Here is an 18,163-nt window from a genome sequence, read left to right as displayed (position 1 = left end):
ACATTCCAATTCTTCTCTGACTATTGACAAAAGTACTCCCAAGTTTAAAAGGGAAGGAGTGAATCTAAGAATTGCTGCTATTGAAGCAAACGGGTTCTTTTGATTTTTGGGAATCTTACTAAAATGGACTGTTGTGATTAGTTAAGATAATATGCTTGTATTGGGAATTGTGAAATATATATTTTCTCTTGGTTGCCAGGAAAAATATCTCCCTGGACGGGGCGTTTCTACTCACTGCTGGATCCTTCTTATGCTAAGAACAACATCCCCATCATTGCTTCTGTGTCTGAGCATCAGCCCACAACCTGGTCCTCCTATTATTTTGATCTACAGCTCCTTGTCTTCATGTTTCCAGGTCTGTTTCCCTTAATTCTGAAGAGGCCTTCTATGTAAGAATCACCCTTTAATTCCACACATATCAACTGCCGTCATCCTTGGTTTTGTTTGCTTGCTCTTGCTGTGCAGAATAGAAGGTAGCTAAGCATATATTTTTTTTTGTTTGAAGCAGTATAGAAGTTGAAGTTACAGATGCTAGCAATCTTAGTACTTCAATTTTCTCTTATGTTTATAAGTTAAAATGTAAGTTTTTAAAATTTATTTTTATTTATTTATTTATTTTGTTGGTCATGGGGCCTGAACTCTGGGTCTGGGTGCTGTCCCTCAGCTCTTTAGTTCAAGGCTAACACTCTACCACTTGAGCCAGAGTGCCACTTCGGGCTTTTTCTGCTTATGCGGTGCTAAGGACTCGAACCCAGGCCCTTATGCGTGCAAGGCAAGCACTCTGCCACTGAGCCACCTTCCCAGCCCCTTAATGTAAGTTTTAATTAGATTTTTTCCCCCCCAATCCTGGGGCTAGAACTCTTTGGGCCTGGGCACTGTCCCTGAGCTTCTTTTTGCTCAAAGCTGGCACTTGACCACTTGAACCACAATGCCACTTTCAGCTTTTTCTGTGTATGTGGTACTGAGGAATAGAACCTAGGGCTTCATGCATGCTAGGCAAACATTCTACCACTAAGCCACATTTCTAGCCCTTTAATTCCAGTTTTTTTTGTTTTTTAAAGTACTTGTGCTGTACTCCCCTCCTTTGCCTTATTTCTTCTTTAGGCAGTATTGAAGTTTCATAATGGCATGCTAAGAGTGAAGCTTCTTTATTGTCTTCTGGTTAGTCTAGTTAATACCCTAGAATTTACCAGTGTAAGCGACATTTTTCTTTTATAACTTGTAGATTTATTTTATTATTTTGTTTTGGATTTTGAGTGCTGTTCCTCACTCTTCAGCTCAAGGCTAGCACTCTACCACTTGAGTGCCACGACAGTGCCACTTCTGATTTTCTGACTGGTTTATTGGAGATGAGAGTCTCATGGACTTTCCTGCCTTGGCTAGCTTGAACTGTGATCCTCAGATCTCAGCCTCTTGAGTACAGGCATGAGCCACCGGTGCCCCGCTGTAGATTTATTTTTATTGTGAAAGTAATATGCATATTATGAAAATAACAAAAGCTCAGTAAAATGAAAAAGATAAAAGGTACAGAAATTTTCACCACCTATCTTTAGCCGTTGTTAACTTTCTTTTCCCCCTCAGTCGTGCGGTGTGAACTCAGAGCCTGGGCACTGTCCCTGAGCTTGTTTTGCTCAAGGCTACTGCTCTACCACTTGAGCCACAATACTACTTCTGGCTTTTTCTGTTTATGTGGTACTGAGGAATTGAACCCAGGACTTCATGCATGCTAGGCAGGCACTCTACCTCTAAGCCACATTCCGAACCCCTTATTACAATTCTTTACACACAGGGGAAAAAAGTATATGCCTGAATCATGTAAAACAAGTAAGTGGATGATGTGGCTTAGTGGTGGAATGCTCACGTAGCATACATGAAGCCCTGAGTTTGATTCCTTAGTACCACAGAAAAAAATTACTCATACTGAGAAAAAGTTGGAAGTGGCACTGTGGCTCAAGTGGTAAGATGCTAGTCTTGAGCAAAAGAACCTCAGGGACAGCGCCCAGGCCCTGAGTTCAAGCCCCAGGACTGACCAAAAAAAAAAAAAAAGAATTTTAGTAGGGCTGGGATTGTAGCTTGATGGTAAGAGTGCTGGACTAGCATGCCTTATGGCTGAGTTCATTCCTCAGCACTGTTAAAAAAAAAAAAAGAGAGAACAAGCTGGGTGTCCATGGCTCACACTTGTAATACTAGCTACGTAAGGGGCTGAGATCTGAGGATCACAGTTCAAAGCCAGCCTGGGCAGGAGAGTCTGTGAGACTCTGATCTCCAGTAAACCACCAGAAAACCAGAAGTGGCGCTATGGCTCAAGTGGTAGAGCGCTAGCCTTGAGCTGAAGAACTGAGGGACAGCACCCAGGCCCATGACCAACCAAAAAAAAAGAAAAGAAAAATCTGTTATTTAATATTTTATAGAAATATTTAAGATAGATTAGTCAGTCTTTCTTTGCTGTAGACATGTATAAAGAATGCAAGTAGTTTGTAACCTCATGCAGCAGTATTTTAGTTAATACATTAAATTGAAAACATGTTACAATTAATGAGCTCCTTTGCTGGACATTTAGGTTGGTTCTATTTTTTTTTATTAGTATAAAGAACACTGCAGTAAGCATTTTTGCACATTGCTTTGATTGTTGTTTTAGGATAAATTTCCTGATGTGGAATTGTTGAGTTAAATATGTGAAGTCATCCAGTCATACAAAGAAGAGGCTCCTTTGAGGTTACAAGGGTCTACTGGGCTTTGCTGCTTACTTCTCCTTTCCTCTTTTGTAGTTGGCCTCTATTACTGCTTTAGCAACTTGTCTGATGCCCGGATTTTTATCATCATGTACGGTGTGACCAGCATGTACTTTTCAGCTGTAATGGTGAGGAATGTTCTCAGACCTAGCAAAACTTTCCACCCCTTACTCTGAGGTGCTTTTTTATTTGTTTCTGCCCAGAAGGATGATTATATAGGTATTTCCCCATGAGTACTTAAGATTTGTAAAGCTGCTTGCTGCTGTTTTCTGTGTTGATACTGGGGCTTGAAGTCAGGGCTTATGCTTTTGATATTTTTGATGATGGCTAGTGTTCTTATCACTTGAGCTATGCCTCAGCCTCTGGCTTTTTGTTGGTTAATTGGAGCTAAGAGGCTCTCGATTTTGTCTTTTCCAACTGGCTTTGTACTGTGATTTTAAAATCTCAGCCTTGGGGCTGGGAAGTTGGCTCAGTGGTAGAGTGCGTGCCTTGCATGCCTGAGGCCCTGGATTCGATTCCTCAGCACCACATAAGCAAAAAGAAAAAAGCCGGAAGTGGCGCTGTGGCTCAAGTGGTAGAGTGCTAGCTAGCCTTGAGCTGAAGAGCTGAGGGACAGCGCTCAGGCCCAGAGTTCAGGCCCCACGACTGGACCCCCCAAAAAAAAAAAAAAAAAATCTCAGCCTTGTGAGCAACTAGGATTATAGGTGTGAGCCACTGGTACCTTAAAGTCAACCTAAGAAAAAAGGGGTTGAAGGCATGCTTCAGTGACATGACTTCCTGCCTAGCAAGCACTAGGTTCTTGAGTTCAACTTCTAGTTCTTGCCAGTACTCCCAGAGGAAGAGGTGATTTTTAATATTTTTGTTGAAGGCCTAGGAGTAGATTGCTAGATTGTTAAGCGAGGAGGGACTTTATATAATGCAGCAAGATAGTCTTTCTCATATTATTTTGATTCTAAGCCACATAGAAATAGGACTGGGAAGGTGGCTCAGTGGTAGAATGCTTGCCTTGCATGTATGAGGCCCTGGGTTTGCTTCTTCAGTACTACATCAGCAGAAAAAGCTGTGGCTCAAAGTGGTAGAGTGCTAGCCTTGAGATGAATTGCTAAGGGACAGCACCCAGGCCCAGAGTTTAGGCTCCATGACCAACAAAAGAAAAGAAATACATTATAGTCAGGTAGGTTAGAATACTCCTGTAATCCATAATCCCAGCACTTTGGTGGTAGACGTAAGGAGATCTCCAGTTTAAGGTTAGCTTGGACTACATATGAAAATTTTTTATCTTACTAGCAATTACTCCTTCCCACAAATATAAACATGATATATATGTACATGTGCACATACATGTATATACATATATTAATAAACTTTATTTTGAGACAGTATCACTGTATACCCCAGGGCAGCCTCTCTATATAAATATATTTAGCTCAGTTTTCCCATCTTTCTGCTTCAGCCTCCCATGTGCTAAGATTACAGGCATGTGCCACCACACATGGCCAAGAAATAATACTTTGTATCATTATTCTGGACACATGTACATAAGTATACATGTAGATCACAACAGACTTTAAGAGATATATGCTGTTATAGCCTTACTAAATATTTTCTACCATCATAGACAAATCACATTTGAAACACTAACTTGACATCATAGTCCATTGATAAATATGTAATTTGTCGAACAGTGATCATGATTATTGTCTCTTTTAGGTGCGTTTAATGCTAGTGTTGGCACCTGTTATGTGCATTCTTTCTGGCATTGGAGTCTCCCAGGTACTTTCCACATATATGAAGAATCTGGACATAAGTCGCCCAGACAAGAAGAGCAAGAAGCAACAGGATTCTACTTACCCCATTAAGAATGAAGTGAGAACTATGCAACACTTAACAAGCTTTGGAAACTGTGTGAATGTGTGAGCATGTGTGCATATATGTTTAGTGTGGGAGTTGTAAAATAGAGCACTGTCATAGGTGGTTATTGGTGTTAACTGATATAGTCTCTGGCTGACTGTGTTTCATTCAATTTGTGTTATCGACTCTTCTATGTTGTATAAATTTAGTGTAGTTTACTGCACAATTCTTCCTTTTTTAGGTGGCAAGTGGGATGATACTGGTCATGGCTTTCTTTCTCATCACCTACACTTTCCATTCAACCTGGGTGACCAGTGAGGCCTACTCTTCTCCCTCCATTGTACTGTCTGCCCGTGGTGGGGATGGCAGTAGGATCATTTTTGATGACTTCCGAGAAGCGTATTACTGGCTTCGTCACAATACTCCAGAGGTGAAATTTGGGAGTAGAGGGTTTGTGGGTAGGAGTGAAAGGAGAGGCATTTGATATGCTAGTGAATCATGTAGTTTTTCAGATGGGTAAGAAAATTGAAATTTTATTTTCTTATTATTTGGTGGTACTGTGTGTGTATGTAATTTGTTACTATGATTTTGAACTCAGTGCCTTAATATTCACTAGGCAGACACTACTATTCTACCTGCACCTTTAGTCTGAGAAGTTGGTTTTTAGGCACTTAGTTTTGAATAAGCTTTAAAGAACCAGCTTTCAATTTTGAGATTTCTTCAATAGCAATTCTTACTGAAGTAAGTATTTAGACATTTGCATTGGTAATGATCGTTTTCATCTGAAACCATCTCAGTTATAAAAGAAGAAAAAGTTGGGCTGGGAAGGTGGCTCAGTGGTAGAGCGCTTGCCTTGCATGCCTGAGGCCCTGGGTTCGATTACTCAGCACCACATAAGCAAAAAGAAAAAAGCCGGAAGTGGCACTGTGGCTCAAGTGGTAGAATGCTAGCCTTGAGCTGAAGAGCTGAGGGACAGCGCCCAGGCCCACAATTCAGGCCCCATGACCGGCCCCCCCCTCAAAAAAAAAAAGAAGAAAAAGTTACAAATAAATAGTATATAGGCTGGGAATATGATTTAGTGGTAGAGTGCTAGTCTAGCATGCATGAAGCCCTGGGTTATATTCCTCAGTACCACATAAACAATAAAGGCCAGAAATGGCGCTGTTGCTCAAGTGGTAGAGTGTAGCTTTGAGCAAAATAAGCTCAGGGACAGTAAGCTCAGGCCCTGAGGTCAAGCCCCAGGACTGGCAAAAACAATAAAATGAGGGGGCTGGGAAGATGGCTCAGTGGTAGAGCGCTTGCCTTGCATGCCTGAGGCCCTGGGTTCGATTCCTCAGCACCACATAAGCAAAAAGAAAAAAGCCGGAAGTGGCGCTGTGGCTCAAGTGGTAGAGTGCTAGTCTTGAGCTGAAGAGCTGAGGGACAGCGCCCAGGCCCAGAGTTCAGGCCCCATGACCGGACCCAAAAAAAAAAAAAAAAAAAAAGAATAAATAATAAATAGTACATATTTTTAGAGGAAAATTAGAAAATAGAAGGGAACATACATAAATATTTTCATTAGTTTATTATTTTTTTCTTTTTGTATTGTTTTAAGTTTATATAATGGCTTGTCTCATGGAGGAGAGAACACTGGAATAGGTTAGACTTTCTCACTATAGCAAGCTCAAATTGTGTCAGATAGTTTTGATTATCTGCCATAGAGTGTTGCTTGCAGTCATTAATTTATTACCTAATGATTACTTTTTTTTTTTTGGTGATACTAGAGTTTGAACTCCAGGTCTTGTGCTTGCTAGGTGTGATGACTACTTGTTTTGTTTTGCTCTATAATAAGCTTTTAGTTACATAGAGATATTTCATTATTTTAATATTGTAGTTTGTTTTATTTATTTACTTTGAAATTAGAGGCTCTTGCTCAGCTTTTTGCTTACCACTGGCTGGTGCTCTGTTTTTTTGAGCCACACTCTAGTTCCTTAATGTTGTTCTCTTTGAAGCTCTGAAGTGATTCCTTACAGTACGTATTGAGAATAGTATTTTGGAGTCAGATTTGTTTAACATCAGAAGTAAGAATCCTTTAAATTTTGTAGTGCAGGGACTGAACCCAAGACTGCACTTACTAGGCAGGTGCTCTACAACTGAACTATGGTTAGCCCCAAACTTAGAATATCTTAATAGTTGTCCATCATATTTGTGAATTTTTTTTCCTCTTCCATTTTCATGACAAAGATTTTTGTTAAAGATTATTTAATAAAATATATAGTCTACACAGTTTTCACTTTATTATACTTATGTATATAAAGTGTATGAATTGTGCTGCAATTTTCTATCTATATGGTGGATTAGCTGTCAGTTTTTTTCTTTATTCAGAAACTGACATGTTGAATTAAAACCCCTTGTACAACTACTTGAAAATTGAAAAAGAAGATACAGATAAAATTGGTTCTGATCTAAGTCCAAAAATATCAAATTTAGCTCCTCCACTTTAAAAAGAAATTATTTGCTTGTAAGGTATGAATAACTTTCTAACTTTGTGAATAAATTGATTATCTGGGCCTTACTTCCTATGATATCAAAGATTCCCATCCACTTCTCTTGCAGTTAGTTTTAGGTGCAGTTAGAAGAGTGTTGTTCATTTTTTCATTTTTATTTCAGGATGCAAAAGTCATGTCATGGTGGGATTATGGCTACCAGATTACAGCTATGGCAAATCGGACAATTTTAGTGGACAATAATACATGGAATAATACCCATATTTCTCGAGTAGGGCAGGTAAGGTGGAGGGATTCTTAAGAGTATTTGATAATGTAAAGTCTAGTGGAAATACTCCTCCGTGAGAGGACATAGGATTTGAGATTGTGCTTTGAGAAATGTCTATTTATTTTTCTAGGCAATGGCATCCACAGAAGAAAAAGCCTACGAGATCATGAGGGAACTTGATGTCAGCTATGTGCTAGTCATTTTTGGAGGTCTTACTGGATATTCCTCTGATGGTAATATATTTAGTTTTATTTCTAGCTTTAGGGTGCATAGATTGTGAGCAAACTAAATGAGTTTTCTGTTTTTTTTTCTTTAATCTTATCAAGATTTATTATTATTATTTGGAAGCTCCTAAGTATGGTTTTCATATATTGATTCTTTTTGCATTAAATAGGAAAACAATGTAAATAATTTTCACATAGGTTGACATAAATGATTGTCTTACTAATGTAGTAGTTCTACAAGTAGTAGAGTAGGCTTATAAAAGTGAATTTAAGAATTACGCGTTTAAAGAATTAACAGCTGGTGTCTCACGCCTGTAATTCTAGCTACTCAGGAGGCTGAGATCTTAGGATCGTGGTTCAAAGCCAGCCTGGGCAGGAAAGTTTAGGAGACTGTTATCTCCAATTAAACACCGGTAAACAAGAAGTGGCTCTGTGGCTCAAGTGGCAAAGCACTAACCTTGAGCTGAAGAGCTGAGGGACAGCTTTCAGGCCCAAAGTTCAAGCCCCATGACCGACAAAAAAAGAATTAACAGTGTTTAGTGGATTCTGGCCATATAATCTGCCATGTTAATGTATGTAGTATATACATATGTGTACATACATACATACAGTTCTCTCTCTGTCCATGAGTTTGCATCTATGGATTCAACCAACTGTGGATTGAAAATATTGTGGAAAAAGTTGTTTCTATTAAACATGTACTTTTTTTTGTCATTATAACCTAAGTAATACATTATAAAAACTATTTCCATAGCACTTACCTTGTATTATATGTAATCTAAAGATGTTTTAAAATATATAGAAAGATGTAAATTATGTTATATCCAAATATAGCTCCATTTTATTTAAAAGGACTTGAGCACCTGTAGATTTTGGTATCTCTAGGGGGGTCTTGGAACCAATCCTCCTTGGATGTGACAGGGCAACTGAGTGTATAAAGAGGCATATGGTACCATGTTCTCTGTGATTACTGGCAAAAAGGTAATTTTAGAAAAGACATCCAAATAGAATTTCACTGCTTTAAAAATAGCTTGTACAAAATTAAAGCAATACTTATTTATATTTTTAAAAGTTCAACAGTTCTGAAGGTTTATAGTAAAAAATGGTAATCTCCTTCTCCTAACTGTAAAGTACCTTTACAGTTTATAGTAAACTCTAGCAGTATTCCTTCAGTTTAGGTTCTAATACTTAGGTTCTATTTTGGTAGTACTGGCTTTGACATAAGGGTCTCCAAGTGCTTTACTTCTAAGCAGTACCACTACCCCTCATTTTTTTTTTTTTGGGTCCGGTCGTGGGGCCTGAACTCAAGGCCTGGGTGCTGTCCCTCAGCTCTTCAGCCCAAGGCTAGCTCTACCACTTGAGTCACAGCGCCACTTCTGGATGTTTTTCTTTTTTGCTTATGTGGTGCTGAGGAATCGAACCCAGGGCCTCAGGCATGCAAGGCAGGCACTCTACCACTGAGCCACCTTCCCAGCTCCTACCCCTCATATTTTAAAATGATTGGTATATTTTGCTATTTAGTGGTCATCAATTTTAGATGTACGCTTACCTACTTCTTAGGTAAATAAAGAGTTTTGCTTGTTATTTCTACCTTTTCCTCTATCACCTAATGAGTGTAATTTATAACTTTTAGTTAAATGTAGATAGTGTTTTCAAAATTGTATGTCACTACTACCTTTGGGCTAGTCTCAAACTTGCAACCCTCCTGCTTTGCCTACTGAGTAGTTGGAAATACTTTTTTTTTGTCGGTCGTGGGGCTTGAACTCTGGGCCTGGGCACTGTCCTTCAGCTCTTCAGCTCAAGGTGAGCACTCTACCACTTGAGCTACAGCGCCACTTCCAGTTTTCTGGTGATTTATTGGAGATAGGAGTCTCACAGTCTTTCCTGCCCGGGCTGGCTTTGAACCGTGATCCTCAGATCTTAGCCTCCTGAGTAGCTAGGATTACAGGCGTGAGCCACCAGCGCCCAGCTTAGTTGGAAGTACTTTATAAGCATACCCATCATACCCACCTAGGAGTCTGGTAATTCCTAAGAATAGTTTTTTTTGAGGAAAGATCTTCAGACTGTTTTCCCTTTAATACAATTAAGTAGTATCATTCCCAATTAGAAAAAATATGGGAAATTTAGCTCCATTAACCTTTCTGATACATCAGTCTCTTCTTTTTTCCTCTAGATATCAACAAGTTTCTTTGGATGGTCCGGATTGGAGGGAGCACAGATACAGGCAAACATATCAAAGAGAATGACTATTATACTCCAACTGGAGAATTCCGTGTGGACCGAGAGGGGTCTCCAGTATTGCTCAACTGCCTCATGTATAAGATGTGTTACTACCGCTTTGGTCAGGTCTACACAGAAGCCAGTGAGTGTTTTATAATTTTTACAACATAGTAACAACTGTGACAAATAACACTGTTTTCCAGGCACTGCTTTAACTGCTTTACTTCTATTAACTCATTTAACTTAGAGCAACTCATAAGTTAGAATTAATGTATCTTATTATTTTTATATGAAGGAATTGAGTTATCAGTGGGTGTTGAACTGGCCAGCATTTACATGACCAGTGGTAGAGCCAGGATTCAAACTCAGGCAGTCTGGCTCCAGGTCTGTGCTTTAAAATACTATTTTATTTTGTGTCTCAGTATCACAGGTTGTAGTGAGGCAAGGAGTAAAGAGACAGTGAGGTAAAGGACTTCCTTTCTTCAAATGAATACATTGAAAGGGATTTATCAGGTTAAATCTTCACTCTGGCTTTCACTTTCGTGGTTTCTGAAGTAGATGCAGGACTTTGGCTTTTTCTCTGATTAGTTCTTCTCTGATCCATGGAAGGGTTTCTAGTGTGTTACAGAGGCCTGTGAATGACAGTCTTAGAGGCTTGTCAGTTTTATCTCTTAGAAGAGATACGCTCCATGGACTCTGCCAAGCATTATTTTGGACAGAACTTCAGTTAGGGTAACACTTGTTCTTACTACCTGAAGCCCTTGTTTTTGTAAGACTCTGATCAAACTATATGCTAGATAATAATCCAAACAGTAGACAGTATACTGCATTGTTTTACTGTCCCTTTAGGAAATCAGCATTGTGGAAAGTGTTCTTTTTTCTTTTTTTCTCTTTAGAGCGTCCGCCAGGCTTTGATCGTGTTCGAAATGCTGAGATTGGGAATAAAGATTTTGAGCTTGATGTCCTGGAAGAAGCATATACCACAGAACATTGGCTGGTGAGGATATATAAGGTAAGTAAATGTTACATGTCTCACAAAGCAATTCACATGGTTGCATATCCATCAGTTCCAATACTTAACGAAACAGGCCACGTGTTTTTTCAAATAGGGGCATTTTTGATGACATTTGTGTCTGAAAAGTAGCTTGCAACTCACTTTTTAAATTTTACTTCTCTACTTTATATGGTCTTAAGGAGATAGTTGGTTGTCATTTTGGCAGTTATTTCAGTAATCCTTTTGTAGTTGGGGCTTCAGTATGTAGTGATTATCAGGCTTTAGGGGGAAGAGAAAGTTTGTTTTTTCTGAACTACATTCTTCTTTCCTACTGAAGTACTTATAACATAGGAATGGATTATATAAGAGAAGATAGATATGGTAGTGCACAACTAAGGCAGGAGGACTTCATGTTCTAGGCTACACAGCGAGACTATCTCAAAAACAAAAGGTTGAGCATTTTTTTTTTGTTGGTTGTGGGCTTGAACTCTGGGCCTGTTCACTGTCCCTGAGCTCTTCAGCTCAAGGCAAGCACTCTACCACTTGAGCCATAGTTCCACTTCCAGTTTTCTGGTGGTTAATTGGAGATCAGAGTCTCACCGACTTTCCTGCGAGGGCTGACTTTGAACCACGTTACTCATATCTCAGCCTCCTGAGTAGCTAGGATTACAGGCATGAGCCACCAGCGCCTGGCTTGAGAACTCTTGATTCAAGTGAAAGATTATTTTCACTGTTCCTCACTGAGATACTCATTCCAAAAGGGTAACAAGAGTGGCTAGTCTCTGATTCATGCTCATTTGTTCACAATACCAAGCCAGACAACAGAACCTAATCTAATGCCTCGTAATCTAGGTGAACCCATTGTGGTAGAACAGTTCTTCAAAGTTGGTCTGGTTATAAATTTTTATTTTAATTTCATTGTCAAGTTGATACAAAGAGGGGTTACAGTTACATAAGTAAGGTAGTGCTGCTTACATTTCTTTTTTCTTTTTCGTCAGTTATAGGGCTTGAACTCTGGGACTGGGCATTGTCCCTGAGCTTTTCAGTTCAAGGGTAGAACACTACCACTTGAGCCACAGTGCCACTTCTGATCTTTTCTGTTTATGTGGTGCTGAGGAATTGAACCCAGGGTCTCATGCATGTGAGGCAAGCACTTTACCGCTGAGCCATCTTCCCAGCCCTGTTTAGATTTCTTGTCTTAACTTGTTACCCCCTCCCTCATTTTTCTCCCTCTTTACCTCCCTCCCAATTCCCCACCCCCAAGTTGTACAGATCATTTCCAACATATTACCTTCTGAGTGTCGCTGTTGCATAGGTTCCCACTTTGTCCTTTGTCTCACCATTTTGTTTCCCTTCCCTTCCCTAGTTCAGATAAACAATATATACAATACACAGGGTACCAAAATTTAATACAGTCAGTGACTACTGGGGATAAACTATAGAGGGAAAAAACACAAAAGAAAAAAAAAATCATGTAGTAGAGAGACTTCTCTGAAGAAGAAATAAGAATGGCCAAAAGACACATGAAGAAATATTCAACATCTCTGGCCATAAAAGAAATGTAAATCAAAACAACATTGAGATTCCACCTCACCCTGGTTAGAATATCTATAATCAAGAAATCTAATAACAACAGATGCTAGAGGGGATATGGCTAAAAGGACACTACTACACTGTTGGTAGGAGTGTAAACTTGTTCAACCACTCTGGAAAGCAGTTTGGAGATTCCTCAAAAGACTCCACATAGAGCTCTCCTATGTCTTAGCAATCCCACTTTTGGGCATTTACCCAAATCACCACAAACAAGGCCATACTAAAGCTACCAGCACAACTACATTTATCACCGCATTATTTACCATAGCTAAGATATGGAACCAACCCAGATGCCCCTCACTAGATGAATGGAACTGATTGTAATATTAAACTGACATTTTTATGTTGCAGGTAAAGGACCTGGATAACCGAGGCTTGTCAAGGACATAAATGTCACATGCAGTTCTGATATGCTTCGTAATGAGCACGTCATATTTAGGACACTGAAGATTTTTTATATGCAGTTTATAAGAACAGAGCCGAATGATATTAGAATTATCTGGAAGTTTTGCCCTGGACAGTATGGGCTGGGCCAAATGGAATGATTTTTATAATTCTGAGCAAGTTACCAAATGAAATGTCATGGCTTTACTTTGGTCAATTAAAGGGGGGAATTTTTTTTTTAAATGTGCCTTATTTGTTTTGACGTATGGCTGATTTGAGGAAGGGAAACGTTTGTGCTGGGCTAATAGAAGGACACGCAGCATACCTTCTCAATGCCTTCAGCTCCTTACATGAGCCAAGTAGGGGCATTCTTTCTCACATCAGGAAAACTATCAAGGACTAGCTCTGACTCTACCAATATAAACAACTTTGTCATACTTTCTGTATTGTAGCACCCAGCACAATGCTTGCACATAGTGGGTGCTTAATAAATTTTTATTGAATGATGAATAAATGTTTGTGGGACCAGAGGAGTGCTATTTTGGGGCAGGTTAGTTTCCTTACTATTAATGTTTTTCTTCTCAGTGTCTCTTGTTCCTTAGTGGCTCTTTCACTTTATAGGACAGAAGATAGCTAGCCAGACCTGATCTCACCAGATTTCTTTGGAACTAATAAGGGTGAGTTTTTAAGAGGAGGAATAAATCAAGTGTGACTAAACTAGCAATGTTAAAGACTCAAACAGTGACATTATCAGTTGGGAGGAAGTAACTCCTCCAGCATTGTACATAGAGCTTGATGGTCAGCAGATGTTGCTGACTTAGCTTAAATATAATTACACTAGTTTGAAATTTAGCTTTCAATACTCTCAGTAAATAGCTGGCTCTTTGCTTATTGGCTTTAGACTGCTCAAAAACTGGTTATTCAATGGGAGCTTCTTTTTTCTTAGTCTCAGGCTCCCTGTTGTTTTTAAATTTCCTCTTCTAGTTTGATTGCCTGGTTTCGAAGGCCTTGCCAAATAAGCAAATTAGAAGAAGGTAAGTGTTAGAAGCACTGACATAAACAGTCACCTTGAGAGCACTGCCAACATGATGAGAAACCACTGGTGTATATAAACCTTAAGTCTTAAAAAATATACGGTACTTGTCTAGTTAAACCAACCTAAGAAAGCAGGGAGGAATTGTATGGCTTTTGGATAAGTCAAAATGGTATTCATAATGGATATATTTGGGCATACTTGGTATATCTAAGGGTTTTCCCTTTCAAGCCGATTTATGTGAGGTGTACTTCAATTGTAGTTGACATTTAGATTTAATAGATTTGATTTCCTCTATGTAAATACCTTATTTGATTTATATACAGAATTATTCCCTAGTGAAAGGTTATTCTGAGATTTATCAATGCAGTTAACACTAGAGATTATTAATAAGCTTCCTCTGTAGTATCAATGAGATTACTATTTGCTATATAATTCTCTTAGGAATTTGTTACTTTCTAGTTCTACATGAAGCTATCTTTAAAAAAGTTTTCACTGTTATAGTACATTTAATATAAAAACAATTCTAAACAGCAACAATACAGTTTTCCTTTCTTCACATCCCAGATATATAATAACTTTCAACTCTGCTGCTTCTCATATTCCCTCCATATCATTAAAATAACTTGACTTTACTATGTTTTGGTGTTTCAGTGTTAGGCATCATTGTTGATCTTTTGTGTGGAAACAGGGTTTTAGTACATTTTCACCATTGTTTTTCATTTATGGACACATATTTTTACTGTCTTTTATTATGGTTCTGATCCTAGTTAAATTCTGTAATTACCAATTACCGTCTAGCTATTCTCAACCAAGGTGTGTTATTAAATACTATTATTTTAATGCATAACTCTTCTTTTTTTTGTCTGTCGTGGGGCTTGCACTCTGGACCTGGGAGCTGTCCCTGAGCTCTTCAGCTCAAGGCTAGTGCTCTACCACTTGAGCCACAGCACCACTTGTGGTTTTCTGGTGGGTTAATTGGAGATGAGTCTCATGGGCTTTCCTGCCCAGACTAGCTTTAAACCACGATCCTCAGATCTCAGCCTCCTAGCTAGTGTGAGCTACCACTGCCCGGCACTAATGCATAACTTTAAAACATCATTCTATTTTTGTTGTTGTTGTTGTATATGTATCACTAATTTGGCTCTCAAGTCTCCTTTATTTGTGCCAACCTTCTCTTTCTACGTTCAGACAAGACAAATTAGATGCTTTCTGTTTTGGAGTGTTCTGGTTTTAGTTGATTTGCTTTCCAAGTTTTCTGAGTTGTATCCTTTTAATTATGTATGTGTTCATTCTTTGACATTTTGTTTTGTCACCTCTAAGTACCTTCTGGCGAGTATGTTTGGGAGGTAAATTTGTGTGTATTTTTATCTTGACACACTTAATTGATAAGTGTACTTGGATTCCAGATTGTTTTTCCTTAGGATTGTGAGTGCACTGAATCATTGTATTTTCCAACTTCCAAATATTAAGGAATGTAGTTCTGGTTATTACTTGTCTGTTCCCTCCCCCAGACCTCTCTATATAATGTTTTGAAATTTCCCCAATGTCCCTTTTTGAGTATGTGTCTTTTGTTGTGCTAGTACTTTGGACTTTTTTTTTTTTTTTTTGGGTCCAGTCGTGGGGCCTGAACTCTGGGACTGGGCACTATCCCTCAGCTCTTCAGCTCAAGGCTAGCGCTCTACCACTTGAGCCACAGCGCCACTTCTGGCTTTTTTCTTTTTGCTTATGTGGTGCTGAGGAATCGAACCCAGGGCCTCATGCATGCAAGGCAAGCACTCTACCACTGAGCCACCTTCCCAGCCCAGTACTTTGGACTTTTATGTGTGCAAAGTCAAATTCTTCAGTTAGGAACAAATAGCCTTGGATTTTATGTGGATCACTTCCCCTTCCAACTGTCTCTTATCTTTCTGATAGGTACAGTTGTTTGGATGTTGGATTTCCTGGATCAGTATTCCTAATATTCTCATGTTTGCTCTTTTTTTTTTTTTTGGCCAATCCTGGGGCTTGAACTCAGAGCTTGGGCACTGTCCCTGAACTTCTTTTTGTGCTTTTGGTTGTTGTTTTTGGTACTGAGTATGGAGCCCAGAACATTGTACTTGCTAGGCAAGTGCTTTGCCACTACTAAGCTACATCCCAGGCCAAGTTTTGTCTTTTTTTTTTTTTGTCAGTCATGGGGCTTGAGCTTCTTTTGCTCAAGGCTAGCACCCTACTGCTTGAGCCACAGGGCCACTTCTGGCTTTTTCTGTTTACGTGGTACTGAGGAATTGAATCCAGAGCTTCATGCAAGCTAGGCAATTACTATTGTACCACTGTTCCAGCCCCTCATATTTACTCCTCTTTTTTCCAAATTTTTCCTTCTGGGTGATTTCTTTTGCTTGCTGGTACTGGGGTTTGAACTCAGGACCTTCTGCTTGCTAGGTATGTGCTCTACCACTTGAGCTATACTCCAGCCCAATTTTCTAATCTATTTAAGATAGGTTAGTCTTTTTTTTTCCCCTGCTCCTGTTTTTAATGTCCAAGAAGTTTTTATTTGTTCATTTGAATATGGCTTTGTTTTGGCATCTTTCCAATTTCTTAAATGTTTGGATGCTCACTTTTTAGAGTGGGAGGATAAGGGGGCTATGAAGCAGAGGCTTGTTGGCCTTTCAGACTACTGTAATCTGGTGGACTATTATAAAGTCATTGGTATTGGTATCTTTTAAGTTTTTCTCTCACACATAGGTAAGATCCTCTCAGGACTTACATATCCTGTTAACAGATAGAAGCAAGGCTTTTACCTTCCGTGAGTAGGGAAAGGCTTATAGGCTCAACCTTCAGTGCTTATACTTAAACGTAATTCCTCTTTGACATCAGGTATCCAAGCTTTTGACTGCCTGTTTTCTCCAGTACAGACACACACACACACATACACACACACACACATACACACACACACACTCACTCACTTTCTCAGATCTGATACCAGTTTTGGGAAGGAGCAGTTCTTGACTATATTTACTTTTTTTTTTTAAAGTTATTCTTATCCTTCCCCTCCCCCCCAGTTTTGGGGCTTGAACTCAGGGCCTGAGCATTGTCTGAGCTTCTTTTTGCTCAAGGCTAGCGCTCTACCCTTGATCCACAGCACTACTTCTGGCATTTCCTGTATATGTAGTACTGAGGAATCGAACTCAGGGCTTCATGCATGCTAGGCAAGCACACTACCACCAAGCCACATTCTCAGCCCTAAATTAATTTCTTTTTTTTTTTTTGGGTCCTGTCATGGGGCCTGAACTCTGGGCCTGGGCACTGTCCCTCAGCTCTTCAGCTCAAGGCTAGTGCTCTACCACTTGAGCCACAGCGCCACTTCCAGATTTTTTCTTTTTGCTTATGTGGTGCTGAGGAATCGAACCCAGGGCCTCATGCATGCAAGGCAAGTGCTCTACTGCTGAGCCACCTTCCCAGCCCCCTAAATTAATTTTTAGGAGGGTTTATTGTGATAATTTTTTTTTTTTTTTTGGTGCCAGTTCTGGAGCTTGAACTCAGGGCCTGGGCACTGTCCCTGAGCTTTTTGCTCAAGGCTAGCACTTATCACTTGAGCCACAGTGCCACTTGTGGCTTTTTCTGTTCATGTGATACTGAGGGAACCAACATGGCTTCATGCATGCAAGGAAGGCACTCCACCACTAAGCCACATTCCCAGCCTCTGTGATACTTTCATAAGTGTAAACAATGTATCCTACCTAGTAAATTTACCTCTTTCCCATTCCTCTCTCCCCTTTTAAGATATTTTCAGTTTTTCACACATGCCAGCTTAACTACATAGGCCATGTGCATCCACATTTATACTAATTGTTGCTGTCCTCTTGTGCCCAATATTCCATATTTTTACTTTTTTTTTAGAATATGTGTGTTGATTGCACCATTGGGTTTCACTATGGTATTAACTTTTTTGTGTGTACACCAGTACTGGCATTTCACCTCAGGTCCTGGGCACTATTTGCTAGCTTTTTTGTTCAAGGCTAGCATTCTACCACTTGAGCCACAGCTCCACTTCATGGTTTTGGTGGTTAATTGGAGATAAAAGTCTCAGTGATACCTGTCTGGGCTAGCTTTGAATCTTGATTTCAGCCTCCTAAGTAGAATTACAGGTATGAGCCAACAGTGCTCCCACTGGTACTTGCTTTATGGTCTTTTAACCTCTCTCTTTTTGCCCCTTAACATCCTATTCAGAGTTGTCTGGTATCACCAATTCAGTTTCAGTCTGTTGATGTAATTAAGTTGATTTTCTGATTTCCCATTGTTTTGGGTTTCATCTTCTTAACATTTCTGGCAGTTTTCATCTAAACACTTTACACTTTGCAAAATTTTCCCCATACTTTATTCTTGGAAGTTGTCT

The 18,163-nt window shown here is 39.4% G+C and overlaps 1 protein-coding gene and 1 non-coding gene across 2 annotated transcripts in view; one reads left to right on the top strand and one right to left on the bottom strand.

Moving 5' to 3' along the window:
• Window positions 1–14,635, top strand: part of Stt3a (STT3 oligosaccharyltransferase complex catalytic subunit A) — a 32,043-nt gene extending 17,408 nt beyond the window's left edge. Inside the window, exons 10-18 of the mRNA XM_042674968.1 lie at window positions 200–355; window positions 2,769–2,860; window positions 4,443–4,598; window positions 4,825–5,013; window positions 7,233–7,349; window positions 7,468–7,570; window positions 9,735–9,923; window positions 10,678–10,793; window positions 12,720–14,635. Coding sequence (XP_042530902.1) covers window positions 200–355; window positions 2,769–2,860; window positions 4,443–4,598; window positions 4,825–5,013; window positions 7,233–7,349; window positions 7,468–7,570; window positions 9,735–9,923; window positions 10,678–10,793; window positions 12,720–12,758 — 1,157 coding nt within the window. The 3' untranslated portion in view covers window positions 12,759–14,635. The remainder of the gene's footprint in view (window positions 1–199; window positions 356–2,768; window positions 2,861–4,442; window positions 4,599–4,824; window positions 5,014–7,232; window positions 7,350–7,467; window positions 7,571–9,734; window positions 9,924–10,677; window positions 10,794–12,719) is intronic.
• On the bottom strand, window positions 6,167–6,293 carry LOC122104236. Its single transcript, XR_006146900.1, has one exon. It is a non-coding gene; the product is annotated as a small nucleolar RNA SNORA28 (small nucleolar RNA).
• Window positions 14,636–18,163: the final 3,528 nt, after the last annotated feature.

The sequence above is a fragment of the Dipodomys spectabilis genome, unplaced genomic scaffold (genome assembly GCF_019054845.1).
Source record: "Dipodomys spectabilis isolate Male_0828 unplaced genomic scaffold, ASM1905484v1 ptg000023l, whole genome shotgun sequence".
In the NCBI taxonomy this organism is placed as follows: Eukaryota; Metazoa; Chordata; class Mammalia; order Rodentia; family Heteromyidae; genus Dipodomys; species Dipodomys spectabilis.
The sequence above is the reverse complement of the archived record's forward strand: the minus strand, read 5'-3'. Positions and strand labels throughout refer to the sequence as shown.